The sequence below is a fragment of the Chelon labrosus genome (assembly GCF_963514085.1).
Source record: "Chelon labrosus genome assembly, chromosome: 17".
In the NCBI taxonomy this organism is placed as follows: domain Eukaryota; kingdom Metazoa; phylum Chordata; class Actinopteri; order Mugiliformes; family Mugilidae; genus Chelon; species Chelon labrosus.
Window position 1 is genome coordinate 5,869,995 of NC_140350.1, and position 26,256 is coordinate 5,896,250.

Sequence of the window (26,256 nt, forward strand, 5' to 3'; positions counted from 1 at the left end):
CCAGAAGGATAGTTTTGCTTCATCTTCTCAACACTGTTGTAAACACTGACACCAGCAGGAGGCGACGGGAGGGAACCCGAGGCAAGTTATGCTGTGAGTGGCGAAACTGGCCATGGACATATTCATCTAATTCAGCAAGAAAGCTAAAGCTAATGTCAGACTATTCCTTTAAGATGCAGTGCTTAATGATAAGTTATTATATATATATGACTATAAACTGTTAGATACACTCTTATTGAACCAAGTATATGGATATCACCTAATTGCTAAATTAATCATTCTTAGTCTTAATTGGGTACTTAATGGCACCTAACCAATAACTAATTATTACTTTCTAAATATTATTGATGCTTTGGTTGCAAGTTATATGTGCAAATGATTCATTAAAATCTTTGGTTGAGTAAGGTTTTCAATATTAATGTTATTATTTTGCCTTCACCACTGAAATTTGTCCCATCTGTCACGCTGATGGAACAGTAATCAGTGCTTATTTCTCAAGGCAGTAATCGAATCCAAGAGGTAAACCGTCATAAGCCAAGACACCAAATATTTCACTAACGCTTCCTTCAAATTAACTCGCACGAGTATGGGAATTCACTTACAGCGTAATTACATGTGATTTTCAGAGGTAACCTGCATTGATTTTAAGGTGGTGGTTAACCAGTGAAACAGCTCTAGTGATTACTCCGTCGGCTTGCGGCATGTAGGGGTGATTATGATGAGTTATCATTGTTTTTTGGGGAGAAATCACATGTGTTCTTTTGTGTTACTCACAGCTTTCAATTTCCAGGGTGCAGTTCTGTTCGTCAAGGGGGTACCTCCTTAAGTCCATCATGCAAGCAGCAGTAGTGGTTATTCTAGGAAAGAAAAAAAAAGAGAGAGGACAGAGACATGAAGACCTGTTTGTGGTCAACAACACAGACAATTACATCATTTTCGGGGGGGTTTTTTGGAGGGGGGAACAGGTTAAAAAAGAGTTCATGGTTCAGCATGTTGCACAGTATGATAAATCACCTGTGTGCCACTACGTACTCAAACCGCACTTTTATAAGTAATTATTCGGTGGTTGTTTGTTGAAAACATGAAAGCACTGCACCGGTTCAATAATTCATGGTGAGCTTTGAAGCTTATATTATCACAAAGACGTTTTGCCAATACAGTACTATCTTAATGGGTCTGAATGTATGTGTAGGCTATTTTCCTTAACCTCTTAAACCTTTTAAGGGTCATCCGAGCTGGAGACACTGCCTGTGCAGCGGATAGCAGGAGGCAGGGAGAGAAAACCACTGCTCACTGATATTAAAAGGGATGGTTTCTTAACAGTGTCACAGGGTTCGGCTGGTGGGCAAGGGCCCTAGAGGGGAAGAGGTTAGTGTTAGCTGAGAAGGACATGAAAAGCCTGTGCGGGCATGCATGAGGAATTATTTCTTTTCATGGAGATCACCGGCCGCTCAGCCTCTGTATGGGATTTTGTCTATGTACGATATTTATTGCCAGTTCCGAGATACGCATTTCTGCCAGGTAGCTTTAGAGAAGATGTATGCATAGCAGTTTATTAATGACAATAAATCCTGTAGCCCAGGAAAACAGCTCTGGCTACAAATTACACATGTAGGGGTCTTTGGCATTTAACTGAGATATTTACTAGTGCAGCACATTTTAGTAATTACATTTCTGCTGTCCATACCAGCTGGTATGTGTTCATCACACCGGCTTTCATTCGCTTACCGCACTCCTGTGTAAACGAAATAGGAAATTTCATTTTCACTACATCGTCTTTGTGTCAGAAGCACATTCACAGAGGAAGTCTGTGCACAGTGTGTGTCTCTGTTTTACAGGAAGTTTTAGCTTTAAAGGGTGCAACACATTTTAAAAATTTTATTTATCATGGTAGCCGCAGCCGCTGTCTGTGGTTTTACATGAACTGAGTGAGCAAACAAACAACCTTCAAATATACCAGGACTTATTAATACAGTAGATAATAAACAGTTTTTGCTGGAAAGGTATTGCTCAAACGGAGACTGTAAATTGCTCACCGTGGCCTGAACAGAGCTCTCTTGACAGGTAATTGGAAAACAAAATATGTTCTGCTAAAGCTGATGCGGCCAGATTAACACACATGCATGTGAGACTTCTGCGCCCATATAAAGGGTGAAGGAAATTACACATAAACAAAGTGTGTGACAGGTATGCGTTTATAATTCACAATGACTCTTAAGGTGCATTCTGCTGCACAAGCATTAAGCAGCTGAAGCTGCATTCAGCTCTGCACCTCCCCTGCTGCCTCACAGCGCTCCTCTGCTGAGAGGGTACGGCAGGGCTACTGCTGTTACACACTGTGACGAGATAACATCATGCATAATTACATTAATAGGAAAGGTCACTTGGCAATCATGACCCTAGGCCAAAAGTTGAGGAAATGCAAAGTTACTATTAATAGCACGGCTGGATAAAGAAAGCAACGTTCAACTTGAATAACCATATAGGATGTCTGTTCCCGCCCTCTGAATATGAGTGTTTGCTTTGGTGTAGTTACAGACAAAGCTTTGTTAAGTTTAGAGAGAGAGAGCAGGCTTTGGGTTAAGACAGAAGACTTGCTACAACAGTGTCATGGTTTGTGATTAGTTTTCCTGGGTTTCTGTTTCTTGTATCTTGTATTTTGTATTTTGTATTTTGTTAAGTTCTTGTTTTTTTACAGTCATGGTTTGGTGTTAAGTTTTTCTGTTTTCGGTTTCCTGTTTTATTTTGTTAAGTTCTTGGTTTCCTGTCTTGTGTCCCTTCCTGTATCTTCCTGCCTTTGTGATTGTCTTCCCCGTCTTGATTTGTTTCACCTGTTTCTCGTCATCCCCCCCCTGTCATGTGTGTATATTTAGCCCTGCCTTCCCCTTTGTTCTCTGTTAGGTCGTACTTGTCTCATGCCTCGTATTCATGCCGTGATTCTTGTTTCTCATCGTTCATGTCTTGTTATAGTTTTTGTCTCGTTGTGTGTAGCTCACTTTGTCATAGATTATGTTTCACTGAAGTTTTTGTTTCATCAAGCGCCTTTGGTTTTTGTCTTTTTTCATTAAATACATTTCATTAAAATGTGACACGAGACACCAACAATGTCCCTTTTATCGCAATAAACTTGAAGGTGACTACGTTTGAAGTGGAATACTAAGCAGAGGTCTCTCATGCTGAAGTACAGGGTTTTGTGTTGTGTTCTGTGGATCCATCCATCCACCCTAAGTACCTTTCTATGTGGGCTTTGTGGCTCTGTATTTATTTCACCTCACTTCCCTTCTTTGTTTCAGTCATATTTACCAGAGCCACTGGAGATCACTGTCACAATAAAACAGAACCAGGTTTCACCAACCTGCTTGCTTGTGACATGTAAAGATCGTATTTTATTTTGTCGTCTCAGGTGGTTTTGCAGCTAGAGCGTCTGCCTAGAGCCTTTTTCAAACTAAGCTTAAAGTTAAAGCTAAATGTATACTTAAATGTTCAATTGGTTCAAGAACAGAATGCACAAGAAACAGAAATATCTAATGTAAAACAGCCAGACACTTTAAACCTTTGAGAGTATACATTTATGATTCCATCATTCAAGTTGACTTACATTTTTGAAACCTATAAGTTAACTCTGGAAATTACAGTAAGCAACTACCAATGCATTATAACAACAGCCTTTCATGAAGCTATCAAGGTCCAAAAAGTGAAGTAGGTTTAAACCAGGTGCACCACCAAAAGACAAAAAGTAGTTGCAGGAAATGGAACAAAAGTAAAATATGGAGAAAAAGCCTACAGTGTACTGCCTGGAACCTCAAGCTGAAATAAGGTCCTGAGTCCTCTGTGATCATTAATGGAAAGACATATCCTGTCAAGACACTGTTATTGTTCTCAGAAGACAATACCCCTGGTACAGCAGCACGGTGAAGCAGCGAAATCCAGACAGCCGTAGGAGCAGCAGCAGCAGCAGCAGCTTGGAGTAACGGACATAAATGAATTCTTTACCCCTTGGCAAAAAAGAAGAAGAATAAAGAAAAAAAACTAGACACGAGAACACTCGAAACAAAATTGACTTCATATGTGACAGTTAACAAGTCAGGAGAGAATCACCACTGAGTAGGCACGAGCTGGGACAGCTCACAGCGAGGGCTTGGGATTTGGAAATGTCAGCAGATGTAGGTCAGCAACTTAGAGTCCCACCAGAGATGGTCTGCAGCCTCAGACCTGAGCAGACACTGCAGCTCGACACTCAGCACTCTGCATGCTGTGCTTTGTGGATTTCAAGTAATAGGCAACATCCGTTTCATTTTTGTTTTGTTTTTTTCATCTCACTGGACTGGCCACTGTCCCTCAGAGATATCTATGTAGGCAAATTTTATAGAGTTAGAAAGAGAATTATATATCAGGTTGAGCCAATATTACAGACTTATGCTGCACATGTAACTTATTGAAATCTATCTCAATGCAAATATAATTCATGAACAGAACAAAGCACCGTGTAGCAGACGTGCCTGAGGGAGTTACAAAAAAATATTAAGGGGCATTCCACCGATTTTTATAGTCCACTCTTGGCATGTCTGACCATGTATCATGCCAACATAACACAACAACTAAAAGCAATCTGGAGGTGGATCCCAGAGGCTCGGCACTACAGACACGGAGGCTCTCAGATATGTGAGCAATAGTTTTGACGCCTACACAGTCTGCTCCTGTTTCCATCTCTGCGTGGTAGCTTGCTTACCAAAGAAGATCACTGTACTATCACAACGCTTGGCTTAATAAACAGAGGAACACAAGAGATCAGATTCGCAGGAAGGGGAAGAGAGAAAACACAATCTGGCGAGAGCTTAGCTCAACAAAGCTCTCAGCGCTCCCAGGACTCGACGCACTATCAAACTGGCTCGTCGGTTTGCTAATGATGATTCAGCCTCTCAACTCACTGGCAAGTTAGAAATACCTGCTCCACACTTTTTTACTGACTCCGGCTTCTTTTATTGACGTTTAAAATTACTTTGTTTGCAACTTGCTCCCCTGCACCTCCTGCACTGCCTTTCAGGCTCTATGTAAAAGTAAAGCGCAAGGTCAACATGTAGGTACAGAACGACTCGTGCAATGGATCGGGGTAGTTTTCCTTATTTAATCTGAACTCTGAACCTCTAATGCACATCTTCGGCCACTAAGAACTTACATTTGTAAACAGTCAGACTCTTTAACATCAGCATTCTTTTCAGGACCCACACGAGCACAGTATATACAAACTGTCATTATCTCACATCTTTCTAGTGCAATACTTGGTGCAACTCCTATTGGAGTTTGTTTTTTATTCATGATATTCATGAATGTTGATATGTATATTTAACCTCCTTTTTGTATCTTGCACTGTTGTTCCCTGCCGCTGTAACACCCTAATTTCCCCACGGGGATGAATAAAGTTAGTCTTATCTCCTCTTATCCTATATAATTTCCTAATCACATGCCATTAGAAGGTGGTAAAAGACCTACTCATATCCTTCATTTATTATAAGTAAAACTACTGGGACACCAATGCAATATTCCTTTTCAAATGGACGTGCATTCAAAAACTGGGAGAGACTGGTTGACAAATGCCCAGGCTTATTATATGTCTTTAAAAATAACTAGTAATACAAACAATCATACAGTTTAACCCCTTAACACCTGAATTAATTTTTCAATTATATAAAGAAATTAATTATTTGTATTTTTGCTTACCACTCCGACTGGTCCTACGAGAAACAAGTGCTTGCAAAAGGTTCCTAGGAATTTTTTGAATGTGCACAAACCAACATTGGAGTATTACATGCGTTATTTCGGCTGCAGTCTGAGCGGAAACAGCGACACTAGGCGTGAAGGGGTTAAAGTTAATAAGTATAAGGAAGAAGAAAATTTAAATACTCAAGTGAAGTACAAGCCATGTACAGGTTTGTGTCATCATCTAGACCATTTGGCTAGACTCCTTTGAGAACTGATTATGCTCCAGCAATGAACTGCCAGGCCAGTCGAATTGTTTAGGTGGGTTTTATGTAGTGATGGACAGAAGAGTAACAGCAAAGTAATCAAACACGTCATCTGAACACCATGGAGTTGTATTTTTTTCCTCTGCATTTATTGATCATGCCCCACTGCCCATAGTGAGATCCAAATGACGTGTAACCAGACACATATTCTGGTAAGAAATGAGTATGGCTATGCCAGACTAGATCACTACAACATCTGCAGCCCTCATTCTGATTTCCAGTAACATTATTAAAGACGTCTCTCAGATTTTATTTTTTTTTGCATGTTAGTCTTTGCTGTTGCTGTGATGATAGCTCACATTCAGACTTTTAAAATAGTCTGATTGTATTTGTTTGAGAGCAGATACGAAAATACAGGAGTTGATGCAGTCAAAAAGAAGTTGGTGCAGTCTGACCAGACAGAAAAAAAGACTGCCGGTACAGAGAATGCACCATTCAATGCTCAATGGCAGATCAATGGGTAGAGAAAAAAAACAAAAAAAAAACAGGGTGCAGTAGTAAAGCAGAGAGACTGTCAGCTTGTTCTTAAAATGAGTATAAAAATAGAGCTGGTTGATCAACACAACTCAGATTAAAATCAGAGCGAGCAGCAGGAATCAAGGTAAGTAAATGCCAAAAGAAAAAACAATGAGAAAACAGCAAACACCAGCACATTTCACAGTGAGTGGATAGAGCACGGCAAAGGTGCAGCAGCGTGTGTAATGTGATTGTCCACAGTTTGTATTCTGCTGTTCTTGGGAGCAGCACAGGGGATAGATTCAAACAAGCGGTCTTTACAAGAAAATGCATTTAAAGGCAACAAAAAACCTCGAGCAGTCCGACTCGAGAGACGCAGCATTCAAACGAACTGAGAACACAAGCGTCTATTGTTAAAGTTGCGTCTTTTGTTCTGGAAAAATAATGTCCACACAACCCTTGGGCAAAGTCAAACATTTCAACAAAGCGATGTAATTACATGCTTACAGGAGGCTTGTAACGGTCCTGGAATCACCACCGCATGTAGATTATGCACAGTTTCTAATTACTGTGCACTGGTGAAAAATATGGTCTGGAGGACAGATCCAAGGGCCTGATGCCATTTGCCACACACGCTGACTCTAACAGTAAACCCTTGTATGTTTGAAGATGAGATGTTGGAGAACTGGCTGATGTTAGTGCCCCCAGGATGGAAGGCTTTAGCTTTCTGTTTTATACATGTATAAAGCTAGGACAAATGCAGATGTAACTAATGCCATTTTCCTCCAAGTCCATTTTACTATACTAGGGCCTGTTTGGTACTTCTCTGGCTCCAGAGGGACGTGCACGCCGAAGTGTGCTGAGTGGAGCAGCTGGGGATGTTTATTCAGATCAGGTGGTGCAGTGTAATTTGCTACCATTTTGGCATGAAACTCTCCCGTGTCTCCACCTGCTGTAATTGGCGGCGGCACAAAGTTTTTCATCGTGCACACATTTAAAAACCATCAAAGCTACATTTTTAATAGGATTAGGGCAGAGTTTTCAATTATTAGTTTATTCCTGCTAATGAAGTACGAAAAGCAGGAGCAGAAATCGAGCGAGAGGATCCGATCTGGCTCGCCTGTGGCGAAACCGACTGTACATTGTGATTCCTCAAGCGGCAACATTAAAAAAATGAAGCCAACGCGGTCGGTTGGCCGGCTCCAAAAGCAAATCAGTCCCCACAGGCCTCCACGTTAAAATGTCCAACACTACAGCAGAAATAAACACATTTACAGCCCCATTCATCACTACTGCTAGTAGATTTATACATGACCCATGCACCATTAAAGGCGTGACCTCTTTGAGTGACAGTCTGTGTGCCATCACAGGTTGCTAGCTATTTTCCTGGGCATCACCAGCCCGTCACCACCTTTGAGCCTTGCAATGCCACAATGGCAAAGACCGATGCCATCCACACTGAGCTTCAGAAGGGCTTTTCAGCAGTTTTATGGTTGATGTCATGGAGGGTTCATATATCTACTGTATATACACAATGATTCCTTGAACTTTATTCTTAGTAATAATATTATAGTCATACTACCCCGGACCTGATTAGCGAATGTGCAAGTACAGCCTGTACTTGGTCTCTGGCTAAAATCAGTTTGTGTGCAGTTGTCACAGAATCTAAAACCGTCTCACGGTTTATTTTTTTATTATTTTTTTGAGGTTGTTGCAGAGTGACAATAGACTCGAGAAAGGGTCACGAAAGGAAAAAGAAAAACTTTTTTTGCCACCCTTATGTGTCAGCACCAATTCGGTAATTCAGGAGTTTCTGAATACTGATTACCGCATTAATAATTCATTACTCCGTTTGATCTAAACATTGTCACCGACGTTTTCTTTTATTCACGGAACAAAACACGTCCCCAGCTTTTTTCTTTTTTTGCTTCCGCCAAACCACTCCTTTTCTTACGACCTGCGTTAAGAAGTGCAGCAATCAATTCGAACAAGCCTCGGGATGCTTTCTTACTTTTAGCCCGAGGGATTTTTAGATGAGTCCCTGCGCGCACGTTTGCTGTGGACTGAACTGTCGGGTTTGTCTCGGTGATCTGGGACATTAAGGTGAGAGTGAGAATTTGAAACCTTTTTTTAGCATTTCTGGGTCAGCCAACCTTTGATTTATTTTAAGTTTCACTCCCTCCAAAACATTGTGATTGTTTGTCTTTGGTCACACCCAGAACTCTGCAGACCTTTAACTTTAAAGTCTGGTTATTGTTACCAAAAATAAGGCTGCTGTCATAAATCTGTCCTTTCACAGAACCAAATGAGACATACTAGGTTTTTCTGGTGCCAAATTTCATCTCAGGTTAGTGAAATCTTCCTTTCCTCTGTATTCATGACAACTTTATGTATGGCTATTTAGCAATGTGTAAAAAGTTCTCCTGCAGGAATACATTCTTTTCTACATTTCTGGTTAAACGTTTAATGGAGTATTTCTGCTGTAAATACTACCATCTACCCATTTATTGTATATTCTAATCCAGCTTTGGGTCACCAGGAGGTAAATCGCATCTCAGCATGCATTAAATATTTCTCCAGCATATATATATATATATATATTCTGAGGTTTCCACCTCTTTCATTATTAAAGATTTGGAAAAGTAAAAATTTAAATAGACATCTAAAATCCATCAAACACCTTTCCATACTACACCACTTTTTTTTTTTCTTCAGAGTAAAGGCTCATTCAAAGTACTGTGGGACGTAGGCGCTGTAACCTACACACGTAGCCTACGCGGTGCAAGCCATTTATGCTTGTGCCTCTACAGACTGGCTTGCTCTGTAACAACGCCACCCAAATGCTAGTTGGTCTTCTTTGCCAGTGGGGTTCATTTTTGTTTCTACTTCCTGCTTCATTTTCAACAATGGCGACTGAAACTGTGAGATGAGTTATGAGTTATCCAAACCTCCTCAGTTAACTTTTCCTTGATGTGTTTCATCTTTATTGATCCAAAACAATCAATTCGCAAATTGCGGATATCGAGAAGCAGCCAGAAATACTAAAGTGAAAATACGCTACAACCTAGCCGACCAGTCACAGCTCTTGCCGTCTGCGTCACCGCGGCAGGTAGTTACATTTCTGTGGAGGTGCACATCAGGCTACGGTGTTAGGGTCTGCATAGCGCCTGGGCTGTTGCCGTAGCTATGGCATCAAATTGACGCAGAAGCCTAAACCCAGAACAGATTCAAAATCAGTAACAGTATAGTAACAATAAAAGCATCGATTTACTAAGGAGAGACTATGACTTGTGTAAAAGTAGTAAAATTGGAGAGGAGTCATTAAATCAGCGAACCACAAAAAACTAGCTGGCCCCAGAATGTACACGAGTGAGCTGTGTGTGTCAGTATTTTACCGCAATATAAATTGAATGCACCCATAATTAACACCACCTGTTTGCTACTGTGTGTAGAACCAAGAACAAGAACCAAAAATGGATTTAATAAAAGAAAAAATATTTATATCAGCCTGATCGGCCACGTATTAATGTGAGAAATGCTGGTGCAAAGACACCTGATCAGCCACACAGAGGTGCGTGAAACGAATGCCCATAATAAGAGATGTCCACTCCTCTTACCTCAGCCCATATAGGACGGTGCCGTCGGGGTGCAGTCGGATCATTCGGTTCTTGACTGTCACACCATGAAGAAAGGACTTCTTGTCGTTAAGGAAGTAGGTGTCAGGGAGCCAAAGCTGGTCTGCTACACGGTTGTCCAGAGTCAGGTTGAGGTTCAGCTCGCCATAGGCCAAACGCTTATCTCGCCAACTCTGCTGGAAATACATTGTGATGGTGTAGTCCTGGGAGGAAGGAAGGAAGGAAGGAAGGAAGGAAGGAAGGAAGGAAGGAAGGAAGAACTGACGTGAACCCACAGACTAAATAAATAAATCAGGTCTCTAAAAAAGAGAATCAAACAATAGCACCATAAGTTATGCAGAGAACAAGACAAAGATGGTGCATACTAAAAGACATGAATACAAAAATAAATTCCTTTTATTGAACGCTTTGCTAGGATATGCATGTGAAATAAAGAAGGGTAAAAGAAAGATATAGAAAAAAGAGAGAAAGAGGAAAAGCCGGCTTCCATAGGACTGTCAGCAATAAATAAATGCATAAACAATCCCCAACTCAGCATTTGTAGACCTGGATAGAGCAGAATAAAGACCAATACAAATACACTATACTTCTGTATAATGTTGTGTCTAACTGGAAAAGTGTTCAAGTGGAGATATGATGTCTGTTAGCTAACGCATCATCGCCCCAGTAGACAAAGTGTCACGAAAAAAAACACACTGGTTCAGTGTGAAACATACACACAAAGTCAGACTCCTGCAATATAGCTCAGATTCATGCAGTTAAATAACAAGTTTAGTCATATATTACATTTCAGTTCAATGCATTTAACACATCTAGTGTCCCTTTGCGTTGTCTAATTCATTATTAATCGTATCATGTGTTTTGTACTGAATTGTGTCACTCATGAACAAAGGAATGGGGGCTCTTAATGAGGGCTCATCCATACTACTGATAATCAAATCAATCAACCCACTCGGTCACATGCAAATTTGGTGAAAACCACAAACAAAAACAGCATTTTATGTATTTTTAATTTTTTTTTTTCCCTTGTTTCCACTGTGCATTTTATCCTGAATCGAGACATGTCAAGTAAATCCTAAACATATTCAAAGCCAATCATGCCGTGGCTTCGTTTTAAATATCCTCAACATCCGAGCGCTTGAAAATCGCCCGACCTCTCCAGGAGAAAAGAAAAAAAAAAAAGGCAAGACAAACAGAAAGGCGGAAAAGGGAGGGCAGGAGAAAACAAGAGAAAATAGAAAAGCTGCTGCACCATGTGGGAGGATGAGCTGCGCTGTGAGTGACTGTGAGTGAAATAAAGACAGCGCTAAGAGACAGGATGACGTCACTGCTCAGACATCAGCAATACTGCCGGTTTCACTCCTCAGCCTGCATTTCTGACTCCTCTCGAGTCTGTGCCACAGCAAAAGAATAAATCCTGCATTACCTGCAGAGTAGGACGTGTGAAGAAACAAAAAGAAAGAAAGCAAGCAAGCAAGCAAGAAAGAAAGAAAGACCTGGTCAAATGTTGTATCTATTGTCATTCAGTCCAACTGAATTGTCCAAAACACAAATGGAAACACTTGTGTTCAGGAAGCCAGTGAGGGATCACATTTTCGTTGATGCAGCTCCCTCCAGTAGTCATGCAGCCTGCATGGATTGGTGTGAACCTAGTCCACATTAGTCCCTCACTGTACACCTCCACTTTGGCACCAAGGTCGAGGGCTCCTCATGAGCAGCCCTCCCAAGGTCACCAGTCAAGTTAGCAGCGACAAGGACTGCAGCTATGAAGGTGCAGGTGAAATGGACATGTCTCCCATGGTGAGGAGACGAAGGCACGCAGAAACGAAGAGTTGAGGCAGAGGGGATCTGAACTTACCATGTTTACTTCTGAGATGGAGTCGATGCTCGCGATGTTGATGCTCATTCCTACGATGACTGGAGGACCTGAGGGAGCAAAGGGAAACTTGGCATTACCAAAAAAACCACAAAAAAAGCAACACCTTTGTCTTTTTTTCCTCGTCGACGCGATGAAAAACTCCCGCAGTATTACATTCATTAAAAACTAATAAAAAAAAAGAAGACAGTTTTTGACGATGCCCTGTGTGCTCTAACTCTGGTTCCTTTCACTTCTCCATTCCCACAGTAGTCCCAAATACAAGACCAAAACCAGTGAGAGCATTAGCATTACTATTAGCATTACTTGCACGTGTTCTACCTCGTCGATAAAGCAAACTGTTTCTCGGATACGTGGGTTAAGTAGTAGTACAGTACACCAATGAGAGGGTACACAGAGAACAATGTAGAGATCAGTGACTCTATAAGCTTACAAAACAGCACAGAGAAACTGCACCCATCCATACTAATTTCTAGGCTATCCATTACTGTAAAGGAACAAGACGAGCCGAGCGTGCCTCATTTACATGATTACGGTACATGTTGTAGACATGTAAACAGCAACACACTTCGGCTCACGTACATGTATAAACACTTAGCCCACTTCCACAGTATTCAGACAGCGTTAGGTTTACAAGGTTTATCCATTCACGGTGGCCGCAGTCACTGTAACCATCAGGGAGATGCTAGAAGACTGCATGCGATCATTAACACATGATATTGCCTCAAATTCAGAGACGTGCTGGACTCCACATGTGTGTTTTGTGTCTTACAATATACTCTGAACAACAGCCATGACAAATTACCATGCACCATGTGCTGGGGTATTCCCCGAGCCTCAAGCTCACATAAACGTTATTAGTTTTGTCTGATTAAATTTTATCTAAACGAGCTTAAACATCGCACTATGACCAGATTTCTTCTTTGGCCGAGGCGCACCACACCGCTTGAAGAAGGTAACATGCAGAACTGCAGAGAGGGCAATATACAATACTTGTTTTTCTCCCTGAGTCGGTTCTTTCCTTGATGCCTAGCAGCCACCACTTAAGAAGCTGTTACCCCAAGCAGTGGCCTTTGGGACTGAGCGGATCTGTTGCCACTGACTCTCTGTGTTTTATTAATGCAGATTCTTTCTATTCCTGTACGTACACATGAACACCCTTTCCCATTCCCTTCCTCCTCAAACTTTGTCACCTTTAGTTTGCTTGATCAGGCCACAGAATGTGAACTGCTGACACAGAAAACGGCTCAGCGATTGGTTCACGCGGCAGAGCTGAATCAGTGTTTTCTGGTGGTGTGCCGCGCTTTTACGAAGTGGCATTTGCATAGGAATCATAAACAACACAGGATCAGCTGCACACACTCCACTGCAGTGTACTTTATCACAGACTGTATATCAACATGTTGTAACTCTATATCTGTTTCCAAATTAATAACAAGACAGAAGATTGCTGATCAGTTTTTCTACCATCCAGGTCAGAGGATCCTAGTAGTTTGTTTTGCAAACCTTTTTTGACATTTCCTACATAGTCCTGTCCGCAGTGTGGTTTCATCAGCTACCAACAGCTGCTAGCTATCTCAACCAAAACTGAATACAGCTTTAAAGCTATTTAGAAGTTCAAGAAGCACTGAAGGCTCAGGTAGGGGTCATCAGTAAGCATTTATTCATTTTCTTTTGTCTCTGTGCCGGTGACAGTTTTCACCTGAGACCTTTTGCTTTTCAAATTTTCCGTCCGTTTGTCAGAGACATCATCTCAAAAACGCTTTGACAGCATTTCTTCAGACTTGGCATAACCATTCACTTTGACTAAATTAAGATTAAGTGGTTGGAATTTGGTAGGCAAATGTAAAATGGCACTGTGACCTCAAAAACACATCCTTACCTCAACATCTCATTGTTCCACAGAAATGTCTAATGGGGCAGGATAAATGGTGAAACCGAGGTCAATTTCCTTGTGACATCATAATATTCAGCAGAAAATACATTTGGTAAGTCTTCACTTATCTTAGACATGGAAGCAAAAAGCCACTTGACTAGTTGGTCAAAAGCTTATGGCCATGAGGCGGTAAGTCTAGTGCGGTAATAACTGGATTTAATTTGAACATTTTAGGACAAGGTACAGACAGTTATGAGCCGCTGTGACTCACAGAGGACAGGATGATTCATTTCTAGGTCCAGCTGATGGACATACTGCACAAGTTAACAAGACAGATTTTTTTTTTTCCTCTGTCTCTTTGACCCGAACAGTTTTCATCTTAAAATACCAGGCTTTGAAACACGTAAAGAATGAAAAGCTAATCTTGACAGCTGATGCAGACAGCAGGAGCCATTGCAGTGTTTATGGGTTGAACGCTGCGCAGTTCACAACCCCGTAAGGGTTTTTGACAATGTATAAAAATCACTAATGCGACCCTAATCTGTCCAAATACCATCAAAATCCTCAAATAACGACTCTGAGCGCGTAAAAGAGCTATATGACTATACTTCTGATTATTGGATGTGGCTAAAAATACGGTTCAATCCAAGCTGTCAGTCTGCACTTCACCCTCACTAACTATAGTGTCTATCTCTGTAATAATAGCATAGACCCATAAATTGTATGTCTGGCTTCAATTACTCAGAGCGTGGAGCTACTGTAGGAACTAAAACTGGAATGAGCACATTTGACTGGGAACAATCTGTCTGAACAGAAAATGAAAATAAATTCTACTAGTATTTAGTGTGTTGACTAGGCTCATGTATTAAATAGTAAAACACCATCAGCTATGCAAAATCACACAGCAGTTGGCACTGACGGACCAAGAATCTGTGTCTCTGTTCATTTTCCTGCTATAATCTACTTATTAAATATTTAGCTGTATAGTGAACTGGTGCATTTCTGTGTCTTCTCGCTCTCCAGAGCAAGTGAAAAGCAGTCTTGAAAGAAAGTATAACAGTGTCCAAGCACCCCAAACAATTCATAAGGAAAGGCTCACTGACCCGGAGCAATTGAGAAGCTGAGGCCGTTGTTGAATATGACTTAAACAAATGGTTTAACACGCAGTAGTCTGCATGCTTGGGCAGACTCGGACAGCCTCCTGCAGGGCACGCTGCGAGGACTCGACCCAGCTTGGGACCACAAAGCTTCTTCAGTCTGTGTCTGCACCAAAACTATTGCCAATATTTCCTTTAATGCCTTTGACCACTCTACTCTTAAGTCACCAGTCCCCATCTCTGACTTCACGACTGATCTTGTTACACATCTCAACGCATGAATCTACCCATTTAACTGGCAAATGGAATTTTTTTTTTTCCACATGTGCTAAACATTGCAAAAGGCTTGGAAACGGCCGTGTGGCGGGCTTTTCATGCATATGTTAAGAGGTGGATGCGGCACGCGTTAGTAGAGAAGTAAGCTCAGTTCTCCATAATTTGCTATTTTTTAATTTTTTGCAAGCTTTTCTCCAAATAAAACCGAGCTCTGTGTTGTGGCATCCATTGATATAATCTCATAGAAGGCCAGGAAGGACCTCCTTGTTCATTAGATTGTTTGAAATGCTGGTTCTAAAATATTAACCTGCAAAGCGCTCGACTGAAAAGGCCTACACATCATCTCTTTTATATTCTGTAAACCTTTTTTTTCTTCCCTAAGTTGTCCTACTACACTAAACGGCCTGAAGCTTTGTCATATTCCCTGACCCATCTCTTTCTATAAAAAAGAAAAAAAAAAGAAGGGGGTAGGGGGGAGTAGGGCCATTTTCCATTGCACGTTGTGAAGGCAACCAGTAACAGTTTTCCCCAGAGAGGTCAAAGCACATTCGTTGGCAAGATAAAAACAGAAAGCACCAACTCTCACCCTCTCTCTCTTTCTCTCTGCATAGTTTGCCTCTGCCTCAGTGAAACAGAGGCATTCACTTTCTCAGCTTTCTCAAAATAAAACCGTTACCTGCACTTGCACTTCACAAGTCGGACGAAGAACAACACTGCCCCTAAAAAAACAAAAAACCTTTTGATCTTTAAATAAGCATCTCTGTTGGTTTTTTGACAAAATGTTTGTGGTTTTTCTCAACTGCAAAGATTGAAACTCTTTATAAATAACTGAAGATTGAAGTGCTAATTGCAGTTACCTTTTAGTTTGTCTTTTTGCCACTTTATCAAAAGTTTTACTTTGTACCAAGGAAAGCAGTGAGTTAGAGGAGGAGACTATAACGTCCCGCGGCAAACTGTATTGTCTGCGAACAGTTACGAAAAGTGTGTAAACAGTTTCTACTACTTTTCCGAGAAGCCACTCAACGTGTCAACCTGCGGTTTGCTGACAGATGCTTGCCAACATCACAGTAGGAGCAGCTTCCAGCAGATGTCTGAGGATGGGATAGACGTGGTCCATAAAAGCAGAATGGCAAGAAACAGTATGTGCTGATCTTTAATTTCCTACCAGCTTCGCCTTGTGTGATTCCCTCAGTACTGGGTGCAGGGACAGCATTCAGGGGAGAGGACAGATTTACTAGAATTTTATTAAATTAAAGGTGCCCTGTGGTGTTTTTGATGACTGCTAGCATGGCAGTGTAATGATCACGTGCTCTGCCAGCATGAATGTCCTCATGTGCGTGCTTGCTATGAGCACAGATTGCAAGGGGTGGTTAAGTAGTCGGTGGTAAAAAAAAAACAAAGAAACAGTAACCAGGAAGAACTGAAATTACCAGCTTGCTGTTGTGTGCCTTCGCCAACTCGTTAAGAAGTGAATGTTGTTTAGTTTTTTTTTACAGTTTAGTAAAAAAAACATTATAATGTCAAAAAGAAGATGGATTATGACTCACTGAACATAAAATGTGATCACTTAATTTTTCCCATGTTTACTATTATTTTTATAAAACACAGTGTTTCTGTGAGGTCACAGTAACCTTGACTTTTTGTCACCAAATTCTAATCTATTCTTTTTTGATTCCAAGTGAATGTTTGTACCAGTTTTGTGTCTGTCTCCTGAGACATTGCATCTGCATATGAGTCACAGTGATCTTTGACCACCCAGTTCTAATTAGTTTATACTTGCGTCCATGCGGTCGCTTGTGCCAAATTTGTTTATGGGACATCTCATTCTCAAGGCTGGTATAGATGGAAAAGCCTCCAGCTGCTGCTTTCTGCCTGCACAGAATAAACTGTACACATTTTACATTATAACTTAAATAAAACATCAGTATTGTTTTGGGTAGTTTAATTTGAAACAGCGCATCACTTTCATGTAAGTGACATATATAACCTTATGACCACCTTCCTAATATTGTGTAGGTCTCCTTTGTGCCTCCAAAACAGTTGTAACTCATCAGAGAATGGACATGGACCTTCTGAGGGTGTCCTATGGTGTCTGGTAACATAATGTTGCTAGTGGTAGCCTTTGTGTCCTATGGGTTGAGGGTAGACATACTTTCACAATGATTCATTTAAATTCATTAACAGAATAGTATGACAAATCGGTAAATAAGTTTTGTCACTTTCAACTCCAAATATATTTACCAAACTGCACCAGAAGTCTGTTTGGTAAATATAAAGCTAAAGCTGCTAACTAGTTAGCTTAGCGTAACCAGCAGCACCTGTAAGTAAACCGCTAATTAATATATCTCATTTCTCTGATGAATTAAAATGTCAAATTGCAGAATTGTCATTCACATTCTCAAGAAAACAACATATTACCCATACAATCCCCTATTTATACTATTTTATAATATAATGTTGAGCAGAAAGATGAAGAAATTGACCAAGAGAACCTCCATAGTGTATTTGGAGATTGTTCTGATTCTAATTGACTCCCATTCCACAGGAAACAACAGAAAAATTATATTCTCTATAGTCTGGATGTGGGCATCAAGGCAGGATGTTAATCCATTACAGCCTCCATTGGTTTTCACTGGCATCAGAGGTGATTATTATTAAATTGATCCTTCCTGTCAGACACATAATCCAACAGCAACGAGTTAGTGAACTGCAAAGAGCTGACCATCATCTACAAACTGGCAATTACATCATGGAATGTTTTTCTTTCAGAATCTACGCTAAAACAAAGGCAATTGTACTGGAGTGGCAGTTCTAAATGACTTTTTTAGTGTAGTTTTTTATTAGGATTTTCTGTGGGTGGTGCCTGCCTGATACTCACCTGTGGGAATTTGTTCGGGTTAACCTGGGAAGCATATTTGGCTACCTTTACTCCTCTTTCAAGTAATGTTTGACCAAATTTATTTAAAGGAACAGTTCAACATTCAGAGATTATTCAGCAATTATTTGCCTTCTTGCCAAGAGTTGTATGCGTTATTAAAATGGTTTGGAACTTCATAACAGCTGTAGATTTCATAAATAGTCACTGTCACGTTTTTGCTCCTCGCTGAAAGTTATTATATATATATATATATATATATATATATTATCCTCACCGTCCTCTTCTTTACTTATTATCTATGTATGCTCTCATCTCCAACAATGTGTGTCACCACCAGTCTAGCTTCCAGTCTGACAGTCTTATCTCGCCTCAGGGCAGACAAGCTCAACCGATGTAGCGGCCAGTGAGGGTGCCCCATTTAATGTCTTCCATGGTCACGCCGGTTCATATCAGAACAAGCTCACTGCTTGCCGGGGAGTGGTCATGAGATTAAAAGGCATCTCCTGACTTCCGCTGAGGCGCACACGTTCCTGTGGGACTGACCTCCCAAATGGTCATTACATTTTTATGATGGGCAAATGGTAACGTTATTATTTGAGCTGTTAAAGTGGAATCATGTGTGTAAACTACAGTTTTGGGAAAACTACTTTTCATTTTTTACATTTGAAAACAACACAATTGTGCCTGTCAGTCAATTGAAGACGATGATTACAAACTATTTTGGTCTTCAAAATTATTTTTGCATGCTATTTATTCTGTTTTAAATGTACTTTTAGCATTAAGATAAAGCATTTAAATAAAGGTTAAATGAATGAATAAAGACCACAAAGGCTGAACCTGGGATATCCATCCCCTTCATATCCCAGGACATCTGTCACTGTTGAAGAAATCTGACAAATGTTTAGCGAAGAAATCATTAATTTTTGTAAAGAGAATAAAGCATTTTATTAAAAAAAAAATGAAAAAACTGGACAGTTATGTATAAACAACAAACCAGACTGTAGAAACAAAGCTGCTAAGTGTTGTCACAGTTTCTAATAAATGCGGTCTGTCAAAGACTCTTAAGCTGGGTGAGTGCCAAATTGGCAAAAATCACTGAGTGCCTCCGTGAATTGTCAGCAGCACCCAATCTCCTATTGCATGCAATGTATTTGCTCTTCAAAGATATCGTACTTACTGTTTTAATTCTGCATTTAACTGCGTTAGGATGCTGTGGATAATCAACAACAAAAATAACTGCAATAGAAATCCATGAACTTTTATTGTGAAATACTAACCCAACTAAGGTTGCACAAAATAATTTGCTGCGTGATGGTTAATATGGTTCATCCGTATAATTCCTTTACTGACAAGCGAAGCCTCATCAAATTTGTGAAACTGATGAATGGGGTCTGACGTGTTATTCTCCATCTAGAGTACAGTTATTCTAAAGCAAAAGTGTACAAACATTAGCATCTTTGTACATACAGTTCTGTTTGTCTGCCACTTGAATAACTGCTGACTTTATCAGACTTCAGAGTTTAGGGGTGGTTGTGGGCACAGGGAGAACAAAGTTTTGTGCAAATGCTTTGTCAGACTACTAATGGTGACTAGACTACACCCACAGAAAGAACGTGTGCATGTGATCAAGACAGAAGCTGAGCCAGGAGGATGCAGAGTCAGACCTCCCTGCTGAGATCCAGTGCTTATGCTTTAGGTTGCATTTTCTTGCAGCACGGTAATATCAGCTCTGTCTGCTTTAGACTTAGTGATAGCAGCACCTCCTTTAATCTGAGCATGTGTCTGAAAACAAAGTAAATCTGCACAGAAGGAAGCAATCAGCAATTAAAACACAATGGGCTACTTTCTCCAATAAAAACCTGAATCAGTCTGATTTCTATTAGCAACCACAAGAGGGCATCAGGAAAATATTACCTCCCCCTCCACTCTGCTCATGGATTTGGATAATTTGATAAATGAAGCAAACAGGTGCTGAGATTTGGGGCTGAGATAACTCTTTTGGCATATGTGGATTGATTAGGTGCTTCTGGCACATTTTTAAAAGATAAGTAGATCTCATCACACCAGCACATAAAGAAATCCAGCTAAATAGTCTCTCCAATGAAGAAATACAGGTTTGTATGTCTCTATAGAAAGGAGAACAACTGATTGTGTTTACTAGTGAAATCCTTCGTTCAGTTCAGAGCATAAGAACATCAAACTGGATAAACTGCATTTAAATGGAAGAAAGCATCATGTTATTCCACATATCCTGTCAGTTATAAAGCCTTCTGAAACAAATTTGCTGGACAGCAAAGAAAACACTGTCTCATATATGTATAAACTCTGATAATCAACCCATTGCCTAGCAACAGAGGGTTCCATAGCAACTGTGCAGCATTTTCCCTACAGTGCTGCAAGAGAAGCATGATGATTTATCCAGTCGAATCTGTGTTTGCTTTTGTTTTCAGTGGCTACAGCTCTCATGAAGCCCCTTTCTCAAGAAATTAACAAACACGACAATATGTTGCTCTGCACCAAATCGTCTGCAGTGGTCTCAGTTATTCCATGGCAGGTTATCAGCCGAAACGACGACAGAAACTGCAGGCAGGCACCTTTGCTCACGAAACGAGTCTTTGATAGACATCTACAGAAGTCTGCAAAAATACACCTTACACAGTGTTAATGAAACTGATATTTTTTTTATTTTTTTTAAAAATAAATGTTTTCATATCATTATATTCACCCTACACATTTGCAGGGGGTGATTTTTGCATAGGTGATCAGATTATGCCAATTCTTGATGGGAACAACTTTAAAAATGACAAACCTTGATTGCAACATAACAACAAGATGCTTAACCTAAAAAAAAATAAAAGATTGAAAACTGAAGTTCTTTATGACGGTGGACGTATCGTTGCTGCAGAATGAATATGGAGACACAAAGAAGACTCCAAACACATAAAAAGCATCTTGAGTCCACAAGGTTGTGAATGTGCATTATCTTTATGAATGAAGTGATTTTTGATCACCATGTATGAGCTATATAGGCTGCTCTCAGTTAAAAGTGATGATTGCAACATGTTGAAAGCTGAGGCTCGTATAAGCAAACCTCCACCAGCAGCACATTTCCTAATTAAATAAGTATGCTACCATTTTCTGTCTGAGCTTCAGGGCTGTGAGGAACAGGAGTCCGTATCCCGGCATGCAGTGGGCGTGAGAGGAAACCCCGGACAGGTCACCAGTCTATCAAAGGGCTAACACACACTGACGAGCACATTCACACCCACGGGCAATGTAGAGTTTCCAGTCGACCTAACCTGCATGTCTCAGGACTGTGGGAGGAAACTGGAGCGCGCGGTCGCAAAGCCAGCACAGCAAACGCGGAGCACGCACACGGAAAGATCGCAGATTTGAACAGATTGGCACACTTGAACCGAGAATGCTCTTGCTGTTAGGCGACAGTGTTAACCACTAAGCCAGCATGCTGTCTCACAAAACATTGAAAAACATTGTTTTTACCAACGAGTAACACTTCTTCAGACAAATATATTGTGGCTTAGAACAAAATGTCTGTGTAATTGTCTCTCCTCCAACGTAGCCCGTAGCCGTTGCTCGCTTTCTGCTTTACTCATCTCTCTGTGTACTTTTCATACATGGACATAACACAACCTACATTCCAACACAGTGTACTAAAGTATGTCATCATATAAATAAATCCTCCACATAAAAACCCTTAAAGCTTCTTATTCTGGTCTACTTTTGCAATCTCTGCATGTAAAAATCAAAAGACTCTGTTTGACTTGAATATGTAAATTGATGTGTGTCTGTTGCACAACGACAGAAAGGATGATTAATTAGGTCATCATGTAAGGCCAGATTGCACATTTTTGTCGGTGGCATTGAAAGCCTGGAGAAGGCGTGTCTTAATTTAAACACGTCAGATTACGTTTGTACTAATTAAGGCATCCGCATGACTGATGAGGCCGGTGAGGGGTCGCACACATAGACGGAGGTGATCGGGCCGAAAGGCTCCAGCGCTGGCGCTTCGCAGGGCTTTGCAGATGAGTGTCTACACGCTGTGGCTGTCAAAAGTATGTGGGACAAACGGAAATGTGGGCTACTTTTGTCCGTGTTTGCGCGGCTATTGGTCTTTTAGCCTCTGCCGTGGAAAAGAATGACTGAGTCTTTGAAGCCGCCTGTGCCTCTATCCTGCTTCTTCATTCTTTGTTTGAGTTTTGGCGGAGGCACTCACTCGGTTCAAGCCGACCTTTCAGCCGATCACCATTCAGCCTACCTAAGGCCGTAATGCGTCTCCGCTGAAATCCAGAGAGCTACGGCAGCAACAGCATGCAACCATAACCTCAGCCTTGAGATGGGAACAAATGTTGCCTTTAAGCTGTATGGCGTTAGATATAACTTTTAACTGAGAAATGAAGAAAAACATTCTTATGTTTGTCTTCTCAGTCTAGGAGTAAACAGAACAACACTCTCATTGCTTAATTACTGAAGTCTGCAGTAAAAAAAAAGAGGCTGACGCTGGTAAAGGCTATGTTAGATATTTCTGTATTAACGTCCCTGGTGTGATTTCAGTGCTCAACAGTCCAACAGGAAACAGTTCACTCTGCAGTCCTGCTTAATGTTTGGCTCGGGGCCGAATCAATTGTGTCAAATATTTCCAACTTCACTCGTTTAATCTTTCCACATCCATTCATTATTTTTTCCAGTATTACATAATTAACAAAACTGCCGTTGCGTTTTGTTTTTTTCCAACAACAAAAGCACAGGCTTGTTCCTATGAGTTTTTAAGCTAGGAAGATCTAAAACAATTCGACCCACTCTTTGAAATGAGCATTGCTCATACTTGTCTCTAACGTTTAACAGCGCTGTGTCATAAATATACTGCGTATAATCTTATTCAGAATGCCGTGTTATTTAATACAACATTGAGACACCATTCACTATTAGACCGCCCTGATCAAATAAAAGCATTCCGGTACCAATGCAGCATTTTTCATAGCCAGATAATAAGAATCTAACTGTAAAATTGGCTGCACTGCTAAGCGGCTCCGACAGCACGGTGCACCGTTAAGGCACTGTGAGATTGGTGGTGGATTAAGGGGAATCATTAAAGCAGCAGCTCTGGCACGAGGACTGAAACAGGACAGAGGAGAAGACAAAAGAAAATGATGAGGTAAAACAGGAGAGCAGAGGCAGTACATCACAGGAAGCCAGGGAGACAGAGGATAAGTAAAGGTGGCCTCATCTTATCGTCCTATCCTGTCACAAACCTTAGACCTGATATATGAAACCTACTTAGATTCACACTAAAAAGCAGAAAATGAACGATGCCTTGTACTTATATACACAGATTTTGTCAGTGAATTATGAAACGCTGCACGTTTTACCAGTGGAATTTCAGACTCATAAATTACAATCCCGAGGGGAACATTATTACAGCGCTGTAAAGGAATGAAGAGGAGGTTTAGTTGAATTTAGTTTAGTGGATGTTCGTTTAGTCGGTTTATCAAACACTCTTTAAAGAAAGTGTAATTGTAAATGTGTTAGAGGTGACACAATCAGTCCAACGGTGTTTTGGTTTAACCCCCAATTTCTTTACACTGTGAGATGGATTTGAAGAGAATCATATTCATCTGAGCCGATCTCTATTTTATTCCCAACACAACAATGCTTGCACAGCAGGGGAAAAGAAGTCAGGAGAAAAGATATACAGACTCGCAAAAGTTCATTTTGTTCTGCATGGATAAAAAGGCGGAATTGAGGACAAATTGCAGGATATTTTTCCCGAAGCCATTAGCAAACTATTGGCTAAAGAAGTGTATAATTCATTCAGTAGTTCTCTATGGTCCAGCTTATTATTTATTGATGTATAGGACCTAATTTATTCAGCAAATCACACATTGACAGTTTTAATCAATGCCATTATTTCCATGTTCCAGTTGAATTTTGAATCGAGCACAGAAGCTTAAGATATGTACACTATTAAACTATGATTTCCCTTTTTTTTCCCTCTTCTTTTCCAAAAGGACATCTGTCTTCGCCTCTTTCAGCCGATGCCATGTCTCAAAGCTAATCTCCTGAGTAACCCTACATGTGCAGGGAATCCCAGTTGCTTCAGTGGCGTGCCATGTGTTGGTTAAGTCCTACGAAGCTGTCTGCGTAATTACATTAACCTGTGGTAATTATGTGTAGATCCTCCTCACCGATCATGGCTAATGTGTCTCAGGAGAGTAGGATTCGTGAATTAGTTCTTTATTAATATATTAATTTGTGACCCTTACACTAACTCTGCTGGGCATGCAAGCGAACAAGCCGTTTGACAAATAGGTTTTTAAATTACCTCTGATTCTTTTTTTTTTTTGCTGTTTTGCTTAAGATGCATTGAAAATTACAGCAACCAAAAGATGTTTTGGGAATGTGTTAGATATTGGGGCCCTTGGAACATGCATCGTAGAATCTCATGTTTACTGTGTTTACGAGAAAAGTCCATATGAGTGCCACCTCCACTCATGATCACAACCTCGGAATAGGAAGTCCATGAGTTGCATGTGTTTGCTGAAGTTTACAGAAATTATGGATGTGGATGTTTAATATACTGTAGTAAAAAAATGTTGCTTGATCATTCGCTTGCTAAACTGGTAGTGTCAGTGGCTTCTAGACGGCAACAGTTGCCAAGCAGCAATGTTTTCTTAATGGAAACTTGCACAATACTTGAAGGCCAAGTATTTTGTGCACATGACTTTGCATGTTGTAACGACAAGCTCGCCAGTTCCACTTGAAGGCATGATATGTAGTGCGTATGACAAAGTGCAGTGTGTTTCACTTATCAGACATGTTTCTCACATGTGAAATCTCACTGTTCGGTATTCTTCACTTCTCCGGCCCTACCGTCTAGAGCTTTTAGTCCACCAATTTTCCACATGGAACAATGCAACACCAAAGGAACAGAGAAAGTCACATTGTGCAGGTGAGATTAAAAAAAGAAACTCAAAAAAAAAAAAAAGAATGATCTCAAGAGAAGCTGAGAAAAAGACAACGTGACAAACAAGAGTCAGATGACAGACTCTAAATGACAAACCGGGGAAAAAAAAAACATAAATGTAACGGAGGAAAACGAAATAAACCGAAACCAAATGGGGGAGAAAATGGGATCAAAAGGAAGGGTGGCAGTGTGTGCTGGTGTGAAATCACCCTAAATTGCGAGCATGCATGTGTTAAATGAATGCATGTAACACAGCTGTTACTGTTGTGCAGTTATGGGACATGCAATCGATCATATACGCTTTACTCCAGTTATACTGTATATCAAACAGATTCCATGCACTATGTATGTGCAGCTCTAAAAGTGTCTCTGCAATACCTTAAAAAATGTTTGTTACCAACCAGTGTATAGTTAACATAAAGAGTCATGTTGTATGCTCTCGTTACACGTTTTGTGATTTTGATGTGTTATTTCATGCAGGGTAATCTCAATAAAAGGCGGCCCAGGCCTGTCCTTAGCCCTAACCATCTTGCGCAAAATCTCTAGCTAAAAATGTGTTTACAGGACACACAAAACGTCCAAGAAACTGCACACTATTTATATACCATCCCATACGCTGGTGTTACTTGTGAGAGTGAAATTCCACCCGGTCACCTTAAAGGACAAATTAATAACGTTTGGCAACTAAAACCGCTGGAACATCACTCACTCGCTGCACTGACAATGAAGGTCACCACAGCAGATAACCACTGATGCAGAACAGCAACATTCAAGTGATAATCCACAAAATGGTGGTGAGCTTATTCCCTATATCAGAACACCTGAGAGCGCGTTATCACGGTTATACCATGCTCTACGTAGCCTGAAGCAGAAGGACTGTTGCTATGGTTATTTGCAGTTCAGCAAACACAGTGCACTGATTTGAATGGAGGAGTTGACGCGAGCCGTGTCTGAAATCGCCACCTCGGTGGCTCATTCACTAGTCCCTGAATAACGGGGCCCCCAATAGTGAGCAGCAAACTCGCCGTCATCACTTTACATCATCGCCGTCAGCTGTTGCTCAGCGTCATTTGGGTGTCTGTAAAGTGCGATGCATTGCATTGAGGGGTTGAAAGCGGGAAATGAATGATGACTTTTATTGGGGCATTACGTTATTT

At 40.7% G+C, this 26,256-nt stretch overlaps 1 protein-coding gene across 1 annotated transcript in view; it reads right to left on the reverse strand.

The window, feature by feature from the left end:
- gabrb4 (gamma-aminobutyric acid type A receptor subunit beta4) overlaps positions 1 to 26,256 on the reverse strand; it is a gene marked incomplete at both ends in the record, with an annotated part of 49,321 nt that overhangs the window by 8,128 nt on the left and 14,937 nt on the right. Inside the window, 3 exons of the mRNA XM_084564192.1 lie at positions 775 to 857; positions 10,097 to 10,317; positions 11,973 to 12,040. Coding sequence (XP_084420318.1) covers positions 775 to 857; positions 10,097 to 10,317; positions 11,973 to 12,040 — 372 coding nt within the window. The remainder of the gene's footprint in view (positions 1 to 774; positions 858 to 10,096; positions 10,318 to 11,972; positions 12,041 to 26,256) is intronic.